This window comes from Aotus nancymaae, unplaced genomic scaffold (genome assembly GCF_030222135.1).
Source record: "Aotus nancymaae isolate 86718 unplaced genomic scaffold, 86718_ANA_hifiasm-v0.15.2.pri h1tg000094l, whole genome shotgun sequence".
Lineage (NCBI taxonomy): Eukaryota > Metazoa > Chordata > Mammalia > Primates > Aotidae > Aotus > Aotus nancymaae.
In genome coordinates this window covers 1059786-1077200 of record NW_026988509.1, presented here as the reverse complement: position 1 = coordinate 1077200, position 17415 = coordinate 1059786, and the positions used below count along the sequence as shown (strand labels likewise).

The window sequence follows — 17415 nt, the reverse complement described above, 5'->3', positions numbered from 1 at the left end:
AAATAAAAAGACATTAAACAGGCTGGGTGCGGTGTCTCACGCCTGTAATCTCAGCACTTTGGGACGCCGAGGCAGGTGGATCATCTGAGTTCAAGACCAGCCTGACCAACATGGAGAAAACCCATCTCTACTAAAAATACAAAATTAGTCAGACATGGTGGCACATGTCTGTAATCTCAGCTACTCAGGAGGCTGAGGCAGGAGAATCGCTTGAACCCAGGAGGCAGAGATTGTAGTGAGCCAAGATCACACGCATTGCACTCCAGCCTGGGCAACAAGAGTGAAACTCCAGCTCAAAAACAACAACAACAACAAAAAAAAAACAACAGAGAGAGAATAAGGAAACAATAGAGAAAATCCATGAGGTCATTGTTTCTTCAGAAAGATTAACAAAATCGACAACTCTTTAGGTAGATTAGCTAAGGGGGAAAAAGACTCAAATTATTAAAATCAGAATTGAAAGTGAGGACATTCATACTGATTCTACAGAAATAAAAAGGATTATAAGAAAATACTCTGGGCCGGGCGCGGTGGCTGACGCCTGTAATCCAAGCACTTTGGAGGCCAAGGCGGGCGGATCACCTGAGGTCGGGAGTTCAAGACCAGCCTGACCAACATGGTGAAACCCCATCTTAAAAAAAAAAAAAAGAAAAGAAAAGAAAATACTCTGGGACTGGGTATAGTGGCAGCTCTTTGCAAGACTGAGGCAGAAGGATTGCTAAAGGCCAGGAGCCTGAGACCAGCCTGGGCAATATAGCAAGACCTCATCTCTACTAAAAAAAAAAAAAAAAAAAAAAAAAAAAAAATTAGCTAGGTATGGTGGCACATGCCTATAGGCCCAGCTACTTGGGAGGCTGAGGTGGGAGGATCATTTGAGCCAGTAAGTTGAGGCTGCAATAAGCTCTAATTGTGCCACTGCACTCCAGCCTAGTGACAGAGCAAGATCCTGCCTCTATAAAAAATAATAATAGTAGTATAAAACAAAGAAGAAAGTACTATGTACGATTGCATATCTAAAGTTATATAAATTACATGAAATGGACACAGACAAATTCCTAGAAACACAAAACCTACCAAGACCGAGTCATGAAGAAATAAAAAATCTGAATAGACCCATAACTCATAAAGAGATTGAATCATTCATTAAAACTGGTCCCAACATAGAAAAACCCTGAACTCAATGGCTTCACTTGTGAATTCTACCAAATGTTTAAAGAAGAATTAACATCAATGCTCCTCAAACTTCCAAAAAAAGAAAAAGAAAAGGAAGGAACACTTCCTAACTTATTCTATGAGGCCGGCATTGCCCTAATACCAAGCCAAAGACACTACAAGAAAATAAAAACCACAGACCAAAATCCCTTTAAAACACTGATTAAAAAAAAAAAAAAAACACTGATGCAAAAGTCGTCAACAAAATACCACCAAACTGACTTCAACAGCATATTAAAAGGATGATACACCATGACCACTGGGCTTTATTCCTGGAATCCATTTAACAAAAATCCAACATCCTTTCATAATAAAAACATTCAGAATACTAAGAATACAAGGATCTTCCTCAAAATGTTAAAGGCCATATATGAAAACTCACAGGAAATGTAATACTCAATGATGAAAGACTGAAAGCTTTTTCTCTAAGATCAGGAACAAGACAAGGATGCCCACTTTCACCTCTTCTCTTCAACATAGTATTGAAAATTCTAGTCAGAGAAATTAGACAAAAAGAAGATATTAAAGGCATCCAAATTGGAAAGGAAGTAAAATTATCTAAGGTACAACATAAAGACTCTACTTTAAAAATCTGGTAGAACTAGGCCGGGCGCTGTGGCTCACGCCTGTAATCCTAGCACTTTGGGAGGCCGAGGTGGGTGGATCACCTGAGGTCAGGAGTTCAAGACCAGCCTGGCCATCATGGTGAAACCCCATCTTAAAAATAATAATAATAATAATAAAGAAAAGCTGTTAGAACTAACAAATAACAAATTCATGATGTTTTGGGCTGGGTGAAACAAAAAAAAAGAACTAACAAATTCAGCAAAGTTGCAGGATACAAAATCAGTATATGAAAATCAGTTGCATTACTAAACACCAATAAAGAATAATGTGAAAAGAAAAATTAAAAAACACTTCTATTTACAGTTGCATCAAAAAGAATAAGATACTTAGGAACTGTGTTCACCAAAAAAATTAAAGACTTGAACACTGAAAACTACAAAATATTGCTGAAAGAAATTAAACAAGACATAAATGAGTGGAAAGACATCCTGCGTTCATTGATTGGAAGACAATATTGTTAAGATGTCAACGCTACCAAAGCAATCTACAGATTCAGTACAATCTGTATCATAATCCCAACGGCATTTTTTTGAAGAAATAGAAAAATTCATCCTAAAATTCATGTAGAATCTCAACGGAACCCAAATAACCAAAACAATCTTGACAGAGAATAACAAAGTTGTAAGACTCATACTTCCTGATTTCAAAATTTACCAGAAAGCTACAGTAATCAAAACAGTATGGCACTGGCATAAGTACTGACACATGGACCAATGGAACAAATAGAGAGCTCAGATATAAGCCCTCACATATATCGTCAAATGATTTCTTAACCAGAGTGCCAAAACTCATTCAATGGGAAAAAGACAGATTTTTGACAAATGGTGCTAAGGAAACTGGATATCCACATGCCAAAGAATGCAGTTGGCACCTTACCTAACACCAAAGACCTAAATGTAAGACACAAAGCTATAAAACTCTTAGAAGAAACTTAAGAGAAAACATGACAGCATTGGCATTGGCAGTGATTTCTTGGATGTGACCCAAAGGCACAAGCAGTAAAAAAATAAATAAATAAATTGAACTTCATGAATATTTTAAATTGTGCATTAAAGGACACTCTCAACAGAGTAAAAATGGAACCCATAGAAAGGAAGAAAATATTTGCAAATCACATGTCCAATAAGGGATTAGTATCCAAAATATAGAATGAATTCTTAAAACTCAACAACAAAAAACAGTCTAATCCAAAAATGGGCAAAGGACTTGAATAGACATTTCCCCAATGTATAAATTGCCAACAAGCAAATGAAAGGATGCTCAGCATCACTAACCATTAGAAACATGCAAATCAAAACCGTTGAGATACCACTTCATGGCCACTAAGATGACTATTAAAAACAAGAAGAAGAAAATAACGCATGTTGGTGAGGCCTTGTGCACTGCTGGTGGGAATTTAAAATGGTGCAATTGTGGAAAGCAGTATAAAGATTCCTTAAAAATTTAAATAAGGCAAGGCACAGTGGCTGACACCTGTAATCCCAGCACTTTGGGAGGCCAAGTCTGGCAGATCACAAGGTCAGGAGATCGAGACCATCCTGGCCAACATGGTGAAACCCCAACTCTACTAAAAATACAAAAATTAGCTGGGCCTGGTGGCACGTGCCTGTAATCCCAGCTGCTCAGGAGACTGAGGCAGGAGAATCGCTTGAACCTGGGAGGTGGAGGTTACGGTGAGCCAAGACTGTGCCACTGCACTCCAGCCTGGGACACAGCGAGATTCTGTCTCAGAAAAAAAAAATTTTTTTAATAGAATTACCAAATGATCCAGCAATTCGACTTCTGGGCATGTACCCAAAAGAATTGAAAGGAGAGACTTGAACACTCATGTTTATAGAGCATTATTCACAATAGCCAAAAGGTGGAAGCAACCCAGTAACAGATGAGTTGATAGTACAATGGAATATTATTCAGCCTCAAAAAGGAAGGAAATTCTGACACATGCCACAACATGGATGAACCTTGAAGACATCATTCTACGTGAAATAAGCCAGTCACAAAAAGACAAATATTGTGTATAAGTTCACTTATATGAGGTGCTTAGAGTGGTCAGACTCATAGAACAGAAGTAAATGAGCCAGGCATGGTGGCTCACACCTGTAATCCCAACACTTTGGGAGGCTGAGGCAGGCGGATCATGAGGCCAGGAGTTCAAGACCAGCGTGACCAATATGGCGAAGCCCCAGCTCTACTAAAAATAGAAAAATTAGCCAGGTTTGGTGGCATGCACCTATAGTCCCAGCTACTTGGGAGGCTGAGGCAGGAGAATCACTTGAACCTGGGAGGCAGAGGTTGCAATCAGCCAAGACCATGCCATTGCACTTCAGCCTGAGCGACAGAGTGAGACGCCCTCTCAAAAATAAAAAAATAAAAAAATAAAGGAATGTGATTGTGTCAGAGGCTGAGGGGAGAGAGAATGGGGAGTCACTGGTTATTGGTAAAATTTTGATTTTGTGAAAAGGAAAGAGTTTTGGTGGTGATAGTTGAATAGTATGAGTGTGCTTAATATCACCGAACTGTACACTAAAAAATGGTTACAATGGTAATTTTTTATTATGTGTATTTTACCACAATAGGAAAACTGGGAAAAAATGATAAAATTTTTAAAAGCAGTAAGAAACAAATGTCCCCAGCAAAAAACTGAAAGGCGTCAACATAAAACCTCAGAGGGTCTGGCAGCCCATCACCTCCTTCCTTCTTGCTCTTGAAGCACTAGAGACCCTCTTCACCTCAGCCCCATGACACAGCCCCCAGGGCTTCCACAGGTGGCAGGGTCATTCTGTGACCCTCGCTGGCTTCCCCACCTGCTGTCCCTCCATAGGGTCACCCAAAGCACACACCTGAGCCACCTGCTCTCGTCCTCCCTCACCTGGCTTCCAGGACCCCAGGCCAGTATCGCCTAACACGTCTACCCCAGCCGCCGCACCCCACTCAGCCCTGCCGCGGGCTCCAGCCTGGCTGCTTCCACTGGGACTCCTGCCGGTGCCCAGACCCTTGCCCAAACCTCCATCACAGTTCCCCAGATGGGTCCTAGACATCGACCCCACCCCATGATGCCCTCCCTCTCCCGAGTTTGGTCATGCAGTCTCTGACTGTGTGTCTCAGACTTTGCTGGGTGGGTGCTTCCTCTGGGCCACCAGCCCACGGTCACCATGGGTGCACACCCAGATGAGCTGGGTCCCCAGCCTTGGCTGATGCATTGTGCTTGTCAGCCCACACACTTACTGGTCCAAGCTAGGCAATCAGCACTGTCTCCCACCATGCCCTTGGCCTCCAGCTCATCTCACTCCTATCCCACCCCAACAGTTGCTCACACACCCAGGAAACGCACCTGGGCTCACTCCAGCCTCCCATTGATGAGTCTGTCATCACCTTCCTCTACAAATCTTTTGCGACCTTAGAGGTCCCCTCCAACCATGGGGCCTTCCTTCCCCTGAACCTCTCCCCTCCCTGGCTTTGGGCCCAGAGGATTCACAGGGCTGGACACAGGGCAGGCACTCAGCAAAGTGGCAGTCGTTCCTTGTGGCCTGCCTTCTCACGTAGACAGCTCTCGGATGCCTGGGCCATCTCTCTTACTGTGGCCTGGGGCTGGTACCTGGCTCCTGTGCTGTTCATACATGGACGTGGCTTCGCTCCCCAGGACTGCTAGAAATGCCTCTGAAGCAGTAAGCAATTCTGCACCTCCAGCTAAGCCCCTGGCAGGAGACTCCCCCCTACCTATCTCTGCTGGTTGCAACTGCCCCTCCCCAAATCCCAGGGACCTAAGGGTTGAGAAGGGCCTGGGCTCACCTTGGGCAGGGCCAGCTCCTGGTCCAGTCCCACGCTGATGTGGCACATGTAGTAGAGACTCACTCCGAACAGGGCGAGCAACAGCAACAGCTGGGAAGGGACCTGCTGCATGAGACCACCCTGCCCAACAGCCACCCGTAATCTCCCCGCAAATTTAAGTCAGTCAGGGTGTCATGGGCAACATTCTGGAGTTGAACAGACTCGTGTGCCAGCCCCAAGTATCAGCACTTGGGCCTAGGCTACATTTCTACCCCAAGCCTGCTCTCCCTGAGGCGAGGTCCCCTCCTAGTCCCCCTGCCCTCGTGTGGTTCGAGGCCCACTCACCACGATCCCTCGGGTGATCCAGTGCAGCAGGAGGGGGACATAGGCCTTGCGGAAGAACCAGAGCAGGAACCCCTCTCTCTGGCCAGGCGGGGGAAGCTCCCGGGGCTTGACACAGCAGCAGACGTCCAACCGGGAGGCCTGGGGTGGGAGGCAGCCCCTTGAGGTAGTCCCAGAGCAAACCAGACCCCAGGGACCACCTCCCTTTCTGCTGGGACTGTCACCTTCTGTGGGTGGCCCATGCCGGTGGCACTCATGGAGACATACCAGTGTGCTATTTTCTTTGCTTTTTTTTTTCATCTTGGTAAAATTTCTTTTTTTTTTTTTTTAATAGAGATGAGGTTTCACCATGTTGGCCAGGATGGTCTCAATCTCTTGACCTCATGATCCGCCCGCCTCGGCCTCCCAAAGTGCTGGGATTACAGGCGTGAGCCACTGCGCCCGGCCGGTAAAATATCTTTAAATTTTACACCATCATGGGAACCAACAGATCAACTCCTGTGGACTTCTCACTTATACAGTTGACTCTCGAGTAACACGAGCTTGAACTGCCTGGGGCCACTTATCCCCAATTTTCTTCCACCACTGCCACCCCTGAAACAGCAAGACCAACCCCCAGCTTCCTCCTCTTCCTCAGCCTACTCAACATGAAGACGACAAGGATAAAGACCTTCATGACATTTTTCTCTTCCTTATTACTTTCTTACTAACACTGTCTTTGTTCTTGCTTCCTATATTGTAAGAATATAGTTTATAATACATATCACATTCAAAAGACGTGTTCATTGACTGTTCATGTTATCACTAAGGCCTGCAGTCAGCAGTAGGCTAGTGGGAATTAAATTCGGAGGGGTCAAAAGTGACTCACAAGCCGGGCGAGGTGGCTCACGCCTGTACTCCCAGCACTTTGGGAGGCCAAGGCGAGCAGATCACCTGAGGTCAGGAGTTCAAGATCAGCCTGGCCAACATAGTGAAACCCCATCTCTACTAAAAATACAAAAATTAGCTGGGCATGCTGGCAGGCTCCTGTAGTCCCAGTATTCGGGAGGCTGAGGCAGGAGAACCACTTGAACCCGGGAGGTAAAGCTTGCAGTGAGCTGAGATCACGCCATTGCACTCCAGCCTGGGTGACAGAGCGAAACTCCCTCTCAAAAAAAAAAAGTTACATGCAGATTTTCAATTGCTCAGACAGTCGGTGCCCTAATCGCCACATTGTTCAAGGGTCAACTGTATTTTATTTCTCAACATCATGTACTTTAGGAGGTTCGATTATATTTTAAAAATTGTCAAAATGAAATTATTTTTCTATAGGAAATGGGAGAATACATGGCCCAAATATTACCCTCCTGGCACAATGCCCCTGTCCCCCACCCCATTCTCTGGGCCATCTCTGTGGTGGTGAAGCTACCCCATCTCCCTGCCAAGATGGGGACCCAGGGGCAGGTGCCTCAGTCCTGGCCCAGCTGCCCCTACCTCCTGCCTCTTGCTGTCCAGGGAGAGCAGGGCCACGAAGGCTGACATCTGCAGGAGGAAGTCAAGAATCACGGCAAGGCCAGAGGTCAGGGCGAAGGTCCGCACAGCTGGCATGGGGGTCAGGGCCCCTGTGAGGGAGCAGAGGGCTGTCAGGGTACCCTGACTTCAAGGGCAGAGTGGAAGCTGGCATTGACAGGGTGCAGGGGGAAGGGGGCCTGCACTGTGCCCACTGCCCTCTGGGAACTCCTGGACCCCGGCACTAACCCCGCAGTCCTAATGCCAAGTGGTGAGGGTCTGCCCCAGGCTCACCTAGGAAGAAGTAGATGGCCTCAGAGAGGCTGCACAGCAGCATGCTGGGGGCCACCCTGCCCAGGGCTCGGCCAATGTGGACCTCTCGCAGCTCCCCAGGCCTCCGGGGCAGCCTCTGTGTGTGAACAGCAGGCATAAGAGCCAGGGCCCTCCAAGGGCACTGTCCCTCAAAGGCTAATAGGAAGCTGGGAAGTGCCCAGAGCTGCAGCTGGGCCTGAGGAGCTGCTCTGACCTTCCTGAATCAGCAAAGACCCTCACACTCCCCACAGCCAACATTTTGCTTCCAGGGTCTGGTGGGGAGAAATGTTTGGTGCATTCGAGATGTCTGTAGCATCCCTGTTCCAAGCATCATTGGAACCCTAATTGTTCAGCAACAGGGAGAGGTGAAATCGACTCTGATTTATCCTTATCGTGTAAGGCTGCCTAGCAGCATAAAGGCAGGAGGAGGCTGTAATGTACCAACATGGAGAGCTTTTACCAGACATTGCAAGGGGTTAACAGAGAGCTAATTCCAGATGGTAGGGACAAGATGACGTCATTTATGTCAACACACTCTAGTTTCTACAGATATTATAAACATGAGTGTCAATGAACAGGAAGAGTCTACAGCGAGACCCAGCAAATTCATGCCACAGTCCCATCTGGCCAGGAGGTGAGGTTGGGAGAAGAATGGAGAAGTGGGGTTGGGAGAGCTCCTCCCTTCTTACCTGGTACTCGAGAACAAAGATGAAGATATTATCGGCCCCCATGGACAGCACCAGGAAAGGCACCACTTGCAGGATGATCAGGGAGGAGCGGACTCCCAGGTAGGACAAGAAGCCCATGGCAGCCATGACTGCTCCCAGGACCACGGCCACCCCGCCAAGGCCCCGTGTAGCCTTGGAGTCCACCTGCAATGCAACCAGGCTCAGCCCCCAGCACCTACCCAGTATGCCCACCAGCCTCAGCTGGGCGAGACACGGCAGCAGGCAGGCACCCGCAGTGCCCGCAGGTGCCCGATATACCCCCAGTGGTGAAGAGCTCACATCTCACATTAAAGTCCTTCTGCAGAGCCATCCTCCCTGGGGCAGGCCCATGAAACCCAAAGGCATAGGTAAGCCTGGCCCGTCTTCCTCGAGCATGCATTGCAAGAGATTTTAAATATTAGCTTTGCATTTGGACAAATGAGAGAATAGCAAGTTAATAGAAAGAAAACTGCTTTTAGGCCAGGTGTAGTGGCTCACACCTCTAATCTCAACACTTTGGGAGGCTAATGAGGAAGGGGGGCTTGAGCCCAGGAGTTTGAGACCAGCCTAGGTAACAAAGCGAGACACCATCTCTACAAAAAATAAAAAACAAAAAAATTAGCTGGGCACAGTGGCATGTGCCTGTAGTCCCAACTACTTGGGAGGCTGAAGCAGGAGGATCACTTGTGCTCAGGAGTTTGAGGTTCCAGCAAGCTAAGATCATGCCACTGCACTCCAGCCTGGGCAACAGAGCAAGACCCTGCCTCGAAAGAAAAGAAAAGAAAAGATAGAAAGAAGGAGAGAGGAAAGAAAGAAAGAGAGAGAGAGAAAGAAAAAAAAAGAAAGAAAGGCAGAGAGAGAAAGAGAGAGAGAGAAAAATGAAAGAGAAGGAGAGGGAGGGAGAGAGAGAAGAGAAGGAAAAGAAAAGATGAAACTGTTAGTGACCTTTCAGCACAGAACACCTGCAAGAGGTATCATCACCCTTCGGGGCAGCCACCTGGTGTGTCCACTTTGCTGTTCTGAGGTGCTCTGGTTAGGAAAGTTGTAGAAGGCCTGCTGAAGATGCCTGGGGTCCTGGGCTAGCCCACCTAGCTGTGTGCCTCCCGCTTCTCACCATCACTCGGCTCCAGCTGGAATAGGTGCCCAGGGCCAGGGAGATGTACAGGAAAATGACAATGTAGCTGGTTGCAAAGATGGGCAGGTCCTCGGCTGTGGTGCGATTGATCTCGTCTTCCAGAGAGCGCTGTGGACACACACCCGACCAGCCCCCGCTGACCACGCCTGCTCCAGCCAGGCCGGCTCTCGACAGCTCAGTCCCTGGGTACTGACTGTGCTGTGTCACGGTGCCTAATGGCCCTCTATAATCCCTGGTGAGGCTACAAAAACAGCCATCACAACCACCCGGTTCTGAGCAGGCAGCCACTGCCCAGGGTCACTTAGGAAGGGACAGGGCCAGGGTGGGGACACCTGGGTTGCACCCCCAGAGCCAGGGACCCTCAGCCCCTACCTCAGCCATGAACGTGACCTGGAATGTGCCAGCCGTCCGACGCTGGAAGGCTCGCATTTCCTCCAAGAAGGCCTCCTCCCAGAGCTTGGCCTGGGCCAGACGGGGGTCCCCGGCAGGGTAATTGTTGTGGAGATAGAACGTCATGATCAAGGCCTCCGCTTCAGAATAGTCCTTCCCTGGGATAAGAAATACTCAGCCACTTCTTGCTGCACCCCTGCCTCCCTCCCTCTCCAACTGTACCCCTATATTCCCTCCCCATCTAGCTGCACCCCTCCCACCACCTCTTGCTCTTTCTCCCCCACTCCTTCCACATCTGAGTCATGGCCTTACCCCCTACACCCCTTTTCTCTCATCCAAAGGCAAGACCCTTGGACCCAGGCAAAAAACCAGAGTACCTGAGCAACGCTACAAGAAGATGAAAGAAATGGCAGAGAGAGGAGTCAGGACAGGGTCAGCCTGCAGCTTCCAGAAGCCAGGTCACCCCCAGGCTGCGAGAACCCCCAGCGCCACTCCCACCCTGCCATCTAGGGTTCCTGCCCCAGCACTGCATCTTCCTTGGCCTCCTCTCGGGGCCCACTCAGCTTACCTTTGTACCCCCTGACGGCAAGGAAGGGGAAGACAGGGGCCCCGTAGTCAGCCATGCAGCTCAGGGCCAGGGTTGTGCCATCCTTGAAGGTGAGCGGGGCACTGGAGGGAGACAACCACAGAGGGAGACAATCACAGAGGGACCTGGCCCTGCCCAGTCCCTATAGCCCCTCCCTTCCCCTCCCACCCCAGACTCACAGCACTATGGAGGGTGAGCTGGCAGGGTGGGGGACACAGGCTGCAGATGGCTGCAGACAACCCAGCCCAGTGGATCCTAAATGGCTCCCATCCAACAAGATTTCCCACAGGCCCCCACCCACAGAGTGAGCTGGAGCTGCCCTGAGTGCCTCCTCTGTGCCAGGCAGGGGCTGCTCCGGGCCCTGTCCCTCTGTGCCTCTCATGTCTCTGCACACCAGCCTGACCGTCCCAGCTCTGACATTATCTGATTCTGGATTGAGTATCACACCCGAAGTCCCATAGGGTGGAAGAGCTGGGATTTGAGCTGTGAGGTCTGGCATGGGCTGTCTCAAACGATGCCCTCTCAGCCTCCTTCTTCTGCCTGGGGACCCCAAAAACCCTCTAGGCATTGAGGTCTAATTTGGAGCCCTAGAGCCCAGGAGCCAATGTTTCCACAGTTTACCAGCCTGGTGCCCTCAGACAAATCTGTAGGTCCTTTAGCTTAACGCTTTCTGCAAAGCTGGTTGTTGTGAAGACACAGTGGGACACTTGTGCAAAGCTCTCTGTGCCCCTCTCTCAGCTCTCAGCAAGCAAGTGCTGGTTGCTACTGAGCAGTTTACCACACCCCTCTGAGCCTCGGTTGTCCTGTCTGTAAAATGGGGACAATTGGACCACCCATGAGTTGTTATGAGCATCCAAAGTCAAAACAAACAGAATGTACTACTATAAAGCTGCCATCAGACGCGAGTCTAAGGTCAGATCATGATGCCTCCCCAGAGCAACCAATGACTCCTCTCATTCCCGCTTTTTCAAGAGACAGACCTTGGGTTCCTGGCACAGACACTCCGGGAAGCAGCCCAGACCTGGGGCCCAGCCACAGGATGCAGAGCCAGGCAGCAGGGGACAGTGTGTCCTGGGGCCCCTGGGAGTCCTGGAAACGCTTTCCGGGGTCTGTAAGTCAGAACTGTTTTCATAATAACACTAAGATGCTATTTGCCCCTTTTGGCTCTCATTTGCTCTGTAGTATGGAGTACTCAACGTTCATTTTGAGGACCTCAGCTCTAGTCCAATCTCACGGGCCTCCACTGGCACTGCCCCGCTACTGCCCTTGGCTCTTGGCCCCCTTGTCCCAGCAGCCTTGTTGGCATCTTGTTGGCAGCACACCAGAGTGGACAGAGCCAAGGACTGAACCCCAAGCAATAGAAGTGTGAGTGGCTGTGGCCTGCCCAGGACACCCGGCCCAGGTGCCTGAGACCAGCCACGGCCCCTGGCCGGAGGGCACCTTTTCCATTGCATACCATGGTACCTCATGGGCTACCAAGGGGCCTTACGGTGCCTGGCACAGACACAAGAAGCAAAACAAAGCAAATGTAAACATGAGCTGTGCCAATCGGATTCCTCTGTCACACTCGAACCAAGAGCACGGCACGGTGCTCCCACATGCCAGGAGCTCCACGGAAAGACAGAGTGGACTCAGGGTCGAAGGGCCAGCGATGGCCAAGCATGAACCTGCAGCCGTGAGCAGGAACTCTGACCAAACGAAGTGGCGGCCAGACAAGGGGCAGTGATAACCATCTGGATGGCCCCTGGCCAGAGCCGTAGGAATAGCTGCTCCTGGTCCTTCAGGACCAGCTGTATGCCCGGCCCAATTCCCAGAAGGCCATGGCAGCCCAGCCCCAGCCCATTCTTCTGCTCGGCCCCCACCATGGACTCACTTGGCACAGTACAGAAAGTGGTCCTTCCAGTCCACTTGGGAGGTCTCCCCCCTCAGCGTCTGGTTGGCCGTGAGCAGCAGGAGCGTGCGATTGCTCTGGAAATACTGCAGGAGGCTGTTGATGCAGCAGTCGGAGAGACTGGGATTGTCCGGATTGAGCGGGGCGTAGCAGATGTCCTGCAGGGAGATGTTGCGTTGTGCCTCAGGCGACCACACCTGGAGGTGCCGCAGTCTCTCCTGCAGCTCCAGCAGCTCCAGCAGCAAGTCCAGGTCCAGGATCCCGCTGAAGTTCTTCGGCCCCAGCAGCAGGGAGTCATACCTGTAGCTGGACCGGTTAGGAGCCGTCAGGATCACCTGGTCGGTTCGAAAGAAGGGGCCGAAATGCTGGTCATGGAAAGCCTTCTCACGTCGAGCCTGGCTGTTGGGGGCCGACCACAGCTCCACGGGGTCCGTAGTTAGTTCTGTAAAGACCAGGCCCGCTGCCAAGGCCACCACCAGCATGACAGACAGCACCAGGATGGTCAGAGGCCACGAAGCCACCCACGTGCCCCAGCCCTGGAAGAACTGGCCAAGGAGGGTGTGAGTGGAGAAGCTAAGCTTGTCAGAGAGGCTGGTGCCTTCCTTGGGGTCCACCATCTTGGTTTTGTCCCTGGCGGGGGCCACACGGAATCTTACAAGCAGGATGGTGAGCACAGTGAAGACAGAGCAGAGGATGATGATCAGGACCAGCCCGCCCGGCATCCGGCCCAGGCGGGAGGTGGAGTCCAGGGCCTGGGGGCGGGCTATGGCAGGACAGGACGCAGCACAGTCCTGGCAGGAGCAGGCCACCGCGTCGTCACCTTGGGACTCATTGCAACGTGCAACCTCCTCATTCAGAGGCTGAATCCCACTCCCCATGGCCTGGCCGGGCTCCAGGAGGTAGAAGTTGATGTCCAGTGGGGCTAGACCATTCCCTGTGTCTCCCTGGAAGTCGAGCCAGCGCTGGGCATTGCAAAGGGCAGAGCCGTACACGCCACACATGGTACCCACAGCCAGCGTGGCGGCTGCGGGGATGCGCACATTGCTGCAGGAGTCGTAGATCTGCTCGGCAAAGCTGTGCTGGTAGAAAGCCTCATAGGCCACCACAGCTGGGAGCTGTCCACTCCCTCGCTGGGCCACGCGGGTCACATTGATGAAGAGGCTCTGATTGGGGCTGCACGTGTTGTGGCAGTGCAGGTTCACGAAATTGTCAGAGCAGGCCGGGCAGCGGGTGAGGAGGGTCTTGGTGATTGACAAACTTGCTTCCAGTGACACCAGCTGCTTGGCAGAGCAGCAGGCTTGAGTGTTGGGGCCAGTGTAGAGGCGGGGGCAGATTTTCTGTAATAGGGTCAGGTGATCACCTGTGATGTTGTGGGCTGGCGTGTTGGACAGGCAGGACACGTTGGACAGTGTCGTGAGGCCTCCAGACAGCTCTGGGTTCTTCCCACACTCATCGTAGAAGGCGCAGTAGCCAGGCTGGTGGATGGGTGTGTAGGTGCTCTGGGCCTGCAGAGCACAGCTACGTCACTCATGGACCCCGACACAGCTGGGGGTCATCCGGGCAGCAGGCCACCAGGGAGGGCATGGGGGTAAGAAGGACCTGCAGCAGGGGCAGGGAAGCGGGGAATGTGGGGAGTGGGAAGCATCCTGGAGGCATGTGCCAGCCAGTGTTGGAGTGACAAGTGGACGGTGCAGCCAGGACTTCCTTCCTGAGGGTGGCCTGATAGACCTGCAGTTTAGGAAGGTCATACTGGAGAGGCCGGGGGTGGGTAAGGAGGCAAAGGTGACTCCAAGGTGCCAGGCTCTGCCCATGTCGAAGTCAGCCTGAGTCCCCACACTGCACGCCACATCCAGAGGCCACAGTCCCTCATGGAGAGTCTGTGCGAGAGTCCCCTCCCGCCTAGCACCAACACCACCACTGCCACCTGCTTGAGGCCAAAAACCATCACCCACCTCCCAGACATGGAGAGCAGAGGGCTTAAGAGGCGCCAGTCCTGGATCTTCTCCAGCCTCCAGAGTGCCCAGTTCTCCAGCCTCCAGAGTGCCCGGTCCTCCCTGGGTGACGCTCACCAGGTAACCCCACCCTGGCACCTCCTTGCCTCAGACCTCCCTCAACCGCAGGCCCAGATCCCACAGCAGGGCCAGTGACAAGAGGGGCCGGAAGCACACCAGTCCATTGGCCTCTCCCACCCCTGTGGACATTCAACTCTGTGACCTGGAAACCCTCCACCTGCACCCCTCCTCTGTGGGACCTGGCATCCCTCATGTGTCCAGAGACTGGCCCAGCCCACAGGCCCTGAGGCCCTTGCTGTCACCATAACCCTCGCCTGGTACACGGCTGGCCCCAGGGTCCCTAACTGGAGGCTGCAGGGGAGGTAAGGCTGGGCCCTGGGACTCACCAAGTGCAGGAGCAGGGCCCACAGCAGCCAGTCCCTCAGGCCGGCCTCTGCCATCCCAGGTCTGGGAAGCGGGCAGCGGGAAACTGGGCCAGGCCTCGGGGATAGGTAAGGGCCGAACACACATTAAGGCAGCCTCCTCCCCTATGATGACAACCCTGGCCTGACTGGGTTAGGGACCAATGGGGCTGAGCCCTGCTGGTTAATGATCCACCAGGATCTCCCCGTTCCCACTGTTTGGCCCCAGTCCCAGGCCCCCCGCTTTAAGATGAGCCTCATCATGAAGGTACTAGGGTCTCCACTCACTTCCCAAAGCAACTGAAGCCAGAGAGCTGAGCCAGCTAGGGGAGACACCTCGCTATGAGCCCCCAGCTCAGCCTCGGCTGGAGTTGGTGCCAGCGCATGGAGGCGCAGGTGAGACCGGGCACTGGCTGGGCCCCGGCTTCAGGAACTGAGCCCAGCCACGGAACCTCCGCACCCTCCCTGGCTCAGCCTCAGACCCCCGCTCTGCCCTACACCCTCTTGGGACCAGGGCCAGCTGTGGGCTCAGAGGCACCCTTTGCTTTGTCATCCCTAGCAACTGTGGTTAATTAATATTAACAGCCTGATAACAGAGGGGTAGTCAAGGTGGAGTGACGCAGTCACAGAAATCCCCTCCTCCAGGAAGCGAAGGGAGAGAGCAGCTCACTCCAGGGCCTGACAGCTGACAGAGACCCCAGATAGTGGAAGACTCTCATTGGCTCACTTTGCTCTTCATCTCTGCTCCCCGAACCTTCTCCCTCTTGTCCCTTGTCGAAGCCTGCCCCACCAGTCACCCCTGGCAAGGGAGAGAGAGTGACTGGGAGCCTTGAGCAGCAGCTCTTTCCACCTGGGCCCAGGGGCATGGTACACATCTTCTGCTTCCTCCTGATAGGAATCTTCAAGGCCTGCCTTGGGCTCTCACTATCACTAGGATGGGCCATGACCTTGGCCCTTATTACCAAAGCTGAGTTGCAGATAAGGGCAGCTTGTTGGGAACATCTCCTGCATGACCACCTACTGGAGACAGCCACAGGGAGGGACCTGTCTCTTGTGTTCTGTGGACCTCTGCCTGATTCACAGGGGGAACCACCCAGGCTCATGTGGGGGAAGACAGAGGCTGAGAGGAAGGAGGCCAGGGCAGGGTCAGGCTGACCCCTAAGCCCTCGAGACAGTCATCGTGGAGAGGAAAGACAGTCAGCAGCCTAGGGCCTGCCCCCTGCAGTGACAGCTCCATCCAGGAACTTCCCAGCACTGCTCCCAGCTCCCTGGCCAGCAGAGGCAGAGACTCCACCACCCATGAAGCTGCCTTTCTATGTCCTCTGTTCCTGGTGTTGTCATCCATTTCCTCCAGAAGCAGATCCTGAAACAAGGATCCCAGTGCAAAGAGTTTACTGGGGAGGTGACTCCAGATGACAGCAGTAGGGGAGTGGGGAATGAGCCAGGGGATGGCAGGAAGCTGACCAGAGTGCATCCAAGGGATCTTCTGCCCCCAGGGACCTCCAGGAGCTGCTGGAGACATGCCCAAGAGGGTCCCCTCCAAGGAATAAGGACACGGACACTTTCTACTACATTCATCTGTCACTGGTTGAGGACACACCTGGCAGCTTTAGCCCCAGCACATGGCAGGTGCACTCAGTGTCAAAGGGCCTTAGGCAGGGCTGTGACCACTTGCTGCAAGAAGTCACTGTTGGCACACACGAGGCTGCGTCAGCACAGGAAGGGCCCAGCACCAGCACCTGCTGCAGTGGGCTCAAGGCCCACCCTGCCTTTCATATGTTCCTGTGGGGTCTGCCTAGGCTGAGCCCCTGGAGCCCAGCTGTGCCCATCCCAGCACCACAGAGAGATGGAGTCCAGCTATGTGATCTCCTGGGGTCTTTTGTGAAACACAGTGTGACAGCAGCACAATCCTGCTCAGAGTAACAGTGAAAATTTCACGCCCGATCTCCCAATCCAGCTGCCAGTGCCTCTGGGCACACGTGCTGAGTTGTGACCATATGATATGTACACATGCATCCTGCTTTTTCTCTTGACTTTTCACATAAATCCTCCCCGTTGCTTTCGATCTCTGATCAGCATGTCTGTAACTGGGTTATGGTCCACAAAATGCATGGATCTTCTCCTCTTCTGGTGCTGACTGTCTGGCTAATTCCCAATAGTTCATTTTTAATAAATAAGTTTCTGGTTCACTTCTTTAGGCCTAACAATGTTTCCTCTTTTTTTTTTTTTTTCCGAGACGGAGTTTCACTCTTGTTACCCAGGCTGGAGTGCAATGGCGCGATCTCGGCTCACCCCAACCTCCGTCTCCTGGGTTCAAGCAATTCTCCTGCCTCAGCCTCACGAGTAGCTGGGACTACAGGTGTGTGCCACCATGCCCAGCTAATTTTTGTATTTTTAGTAGAGACGGGGTTTCACCATGTTGACCAGGATGGTCTCGATCTCTTGACCTCGTGATCCACCCGTCTCAGCCTCCCAAAGTGCTGGGATTATAGGCGTGAGCCACTGCGCCCAGCCTGTTTCCTCTTTTTAAAAATTTATTTACTT

General features: G+C 52.0%; 1 protein-coding gene across 3 annotated transcripts in view; it reads right to left on the bottom strand.

Moving 5' to 3' along the window:
- LOC135271857 (NPC1-like intracellular cholesterol transporter 1) overlaps positions 1 to 14910 on the bottom strand; it is a 30566-nt gene extending 15656 nt beyond the window's left edge. For 2 of the 3 annotated variants that reach the window (XM_064369875.1, XM_064369876.1), the window contains exons 1-10: positions 14857 to 14910; positions 12441 to 13963; positions 10550 to 10650; positions 9964 to 10139; positions 9571 to 9699; positions 8439 to 8621; positions 7732 to 7846; positions 7423 to 7550; positions 5953 to 6090; positions 5629 to 5718 (exon numbers count right to left, since the gene is read on the bottom strand). In XM_064369875.1, coding sequence (XP_064225945.1) covers positions 5629 to 5718; positions 5953 to 6090; positions 7423 to 7550; positions 7732 to 7846; positions 8439 to 8621; positions 9571 to 9699; positions 9964 to 10139; positions 10550 to 10650; positions 12441 to 13963; positions 14857 to 14910 — 2637 coding nt within the window. The remainder of the gene's footprint in view (positions 1 to 5628; positions 5719 to 5952; positions 6091 to 7422; positions 7551 to 7731; positions 7847 to 8438; positions 8622 to 9570; positions 9700 to 9963; positions 10140 to 10549; positions 10651 to 12440; positions 13964 to 14856) is intronic. The other variant, XM_064369877.1, reaches the window with a different exon arrangement.
- Positions 14911 to 17415: the final 2505 nt, after the last annotated feature.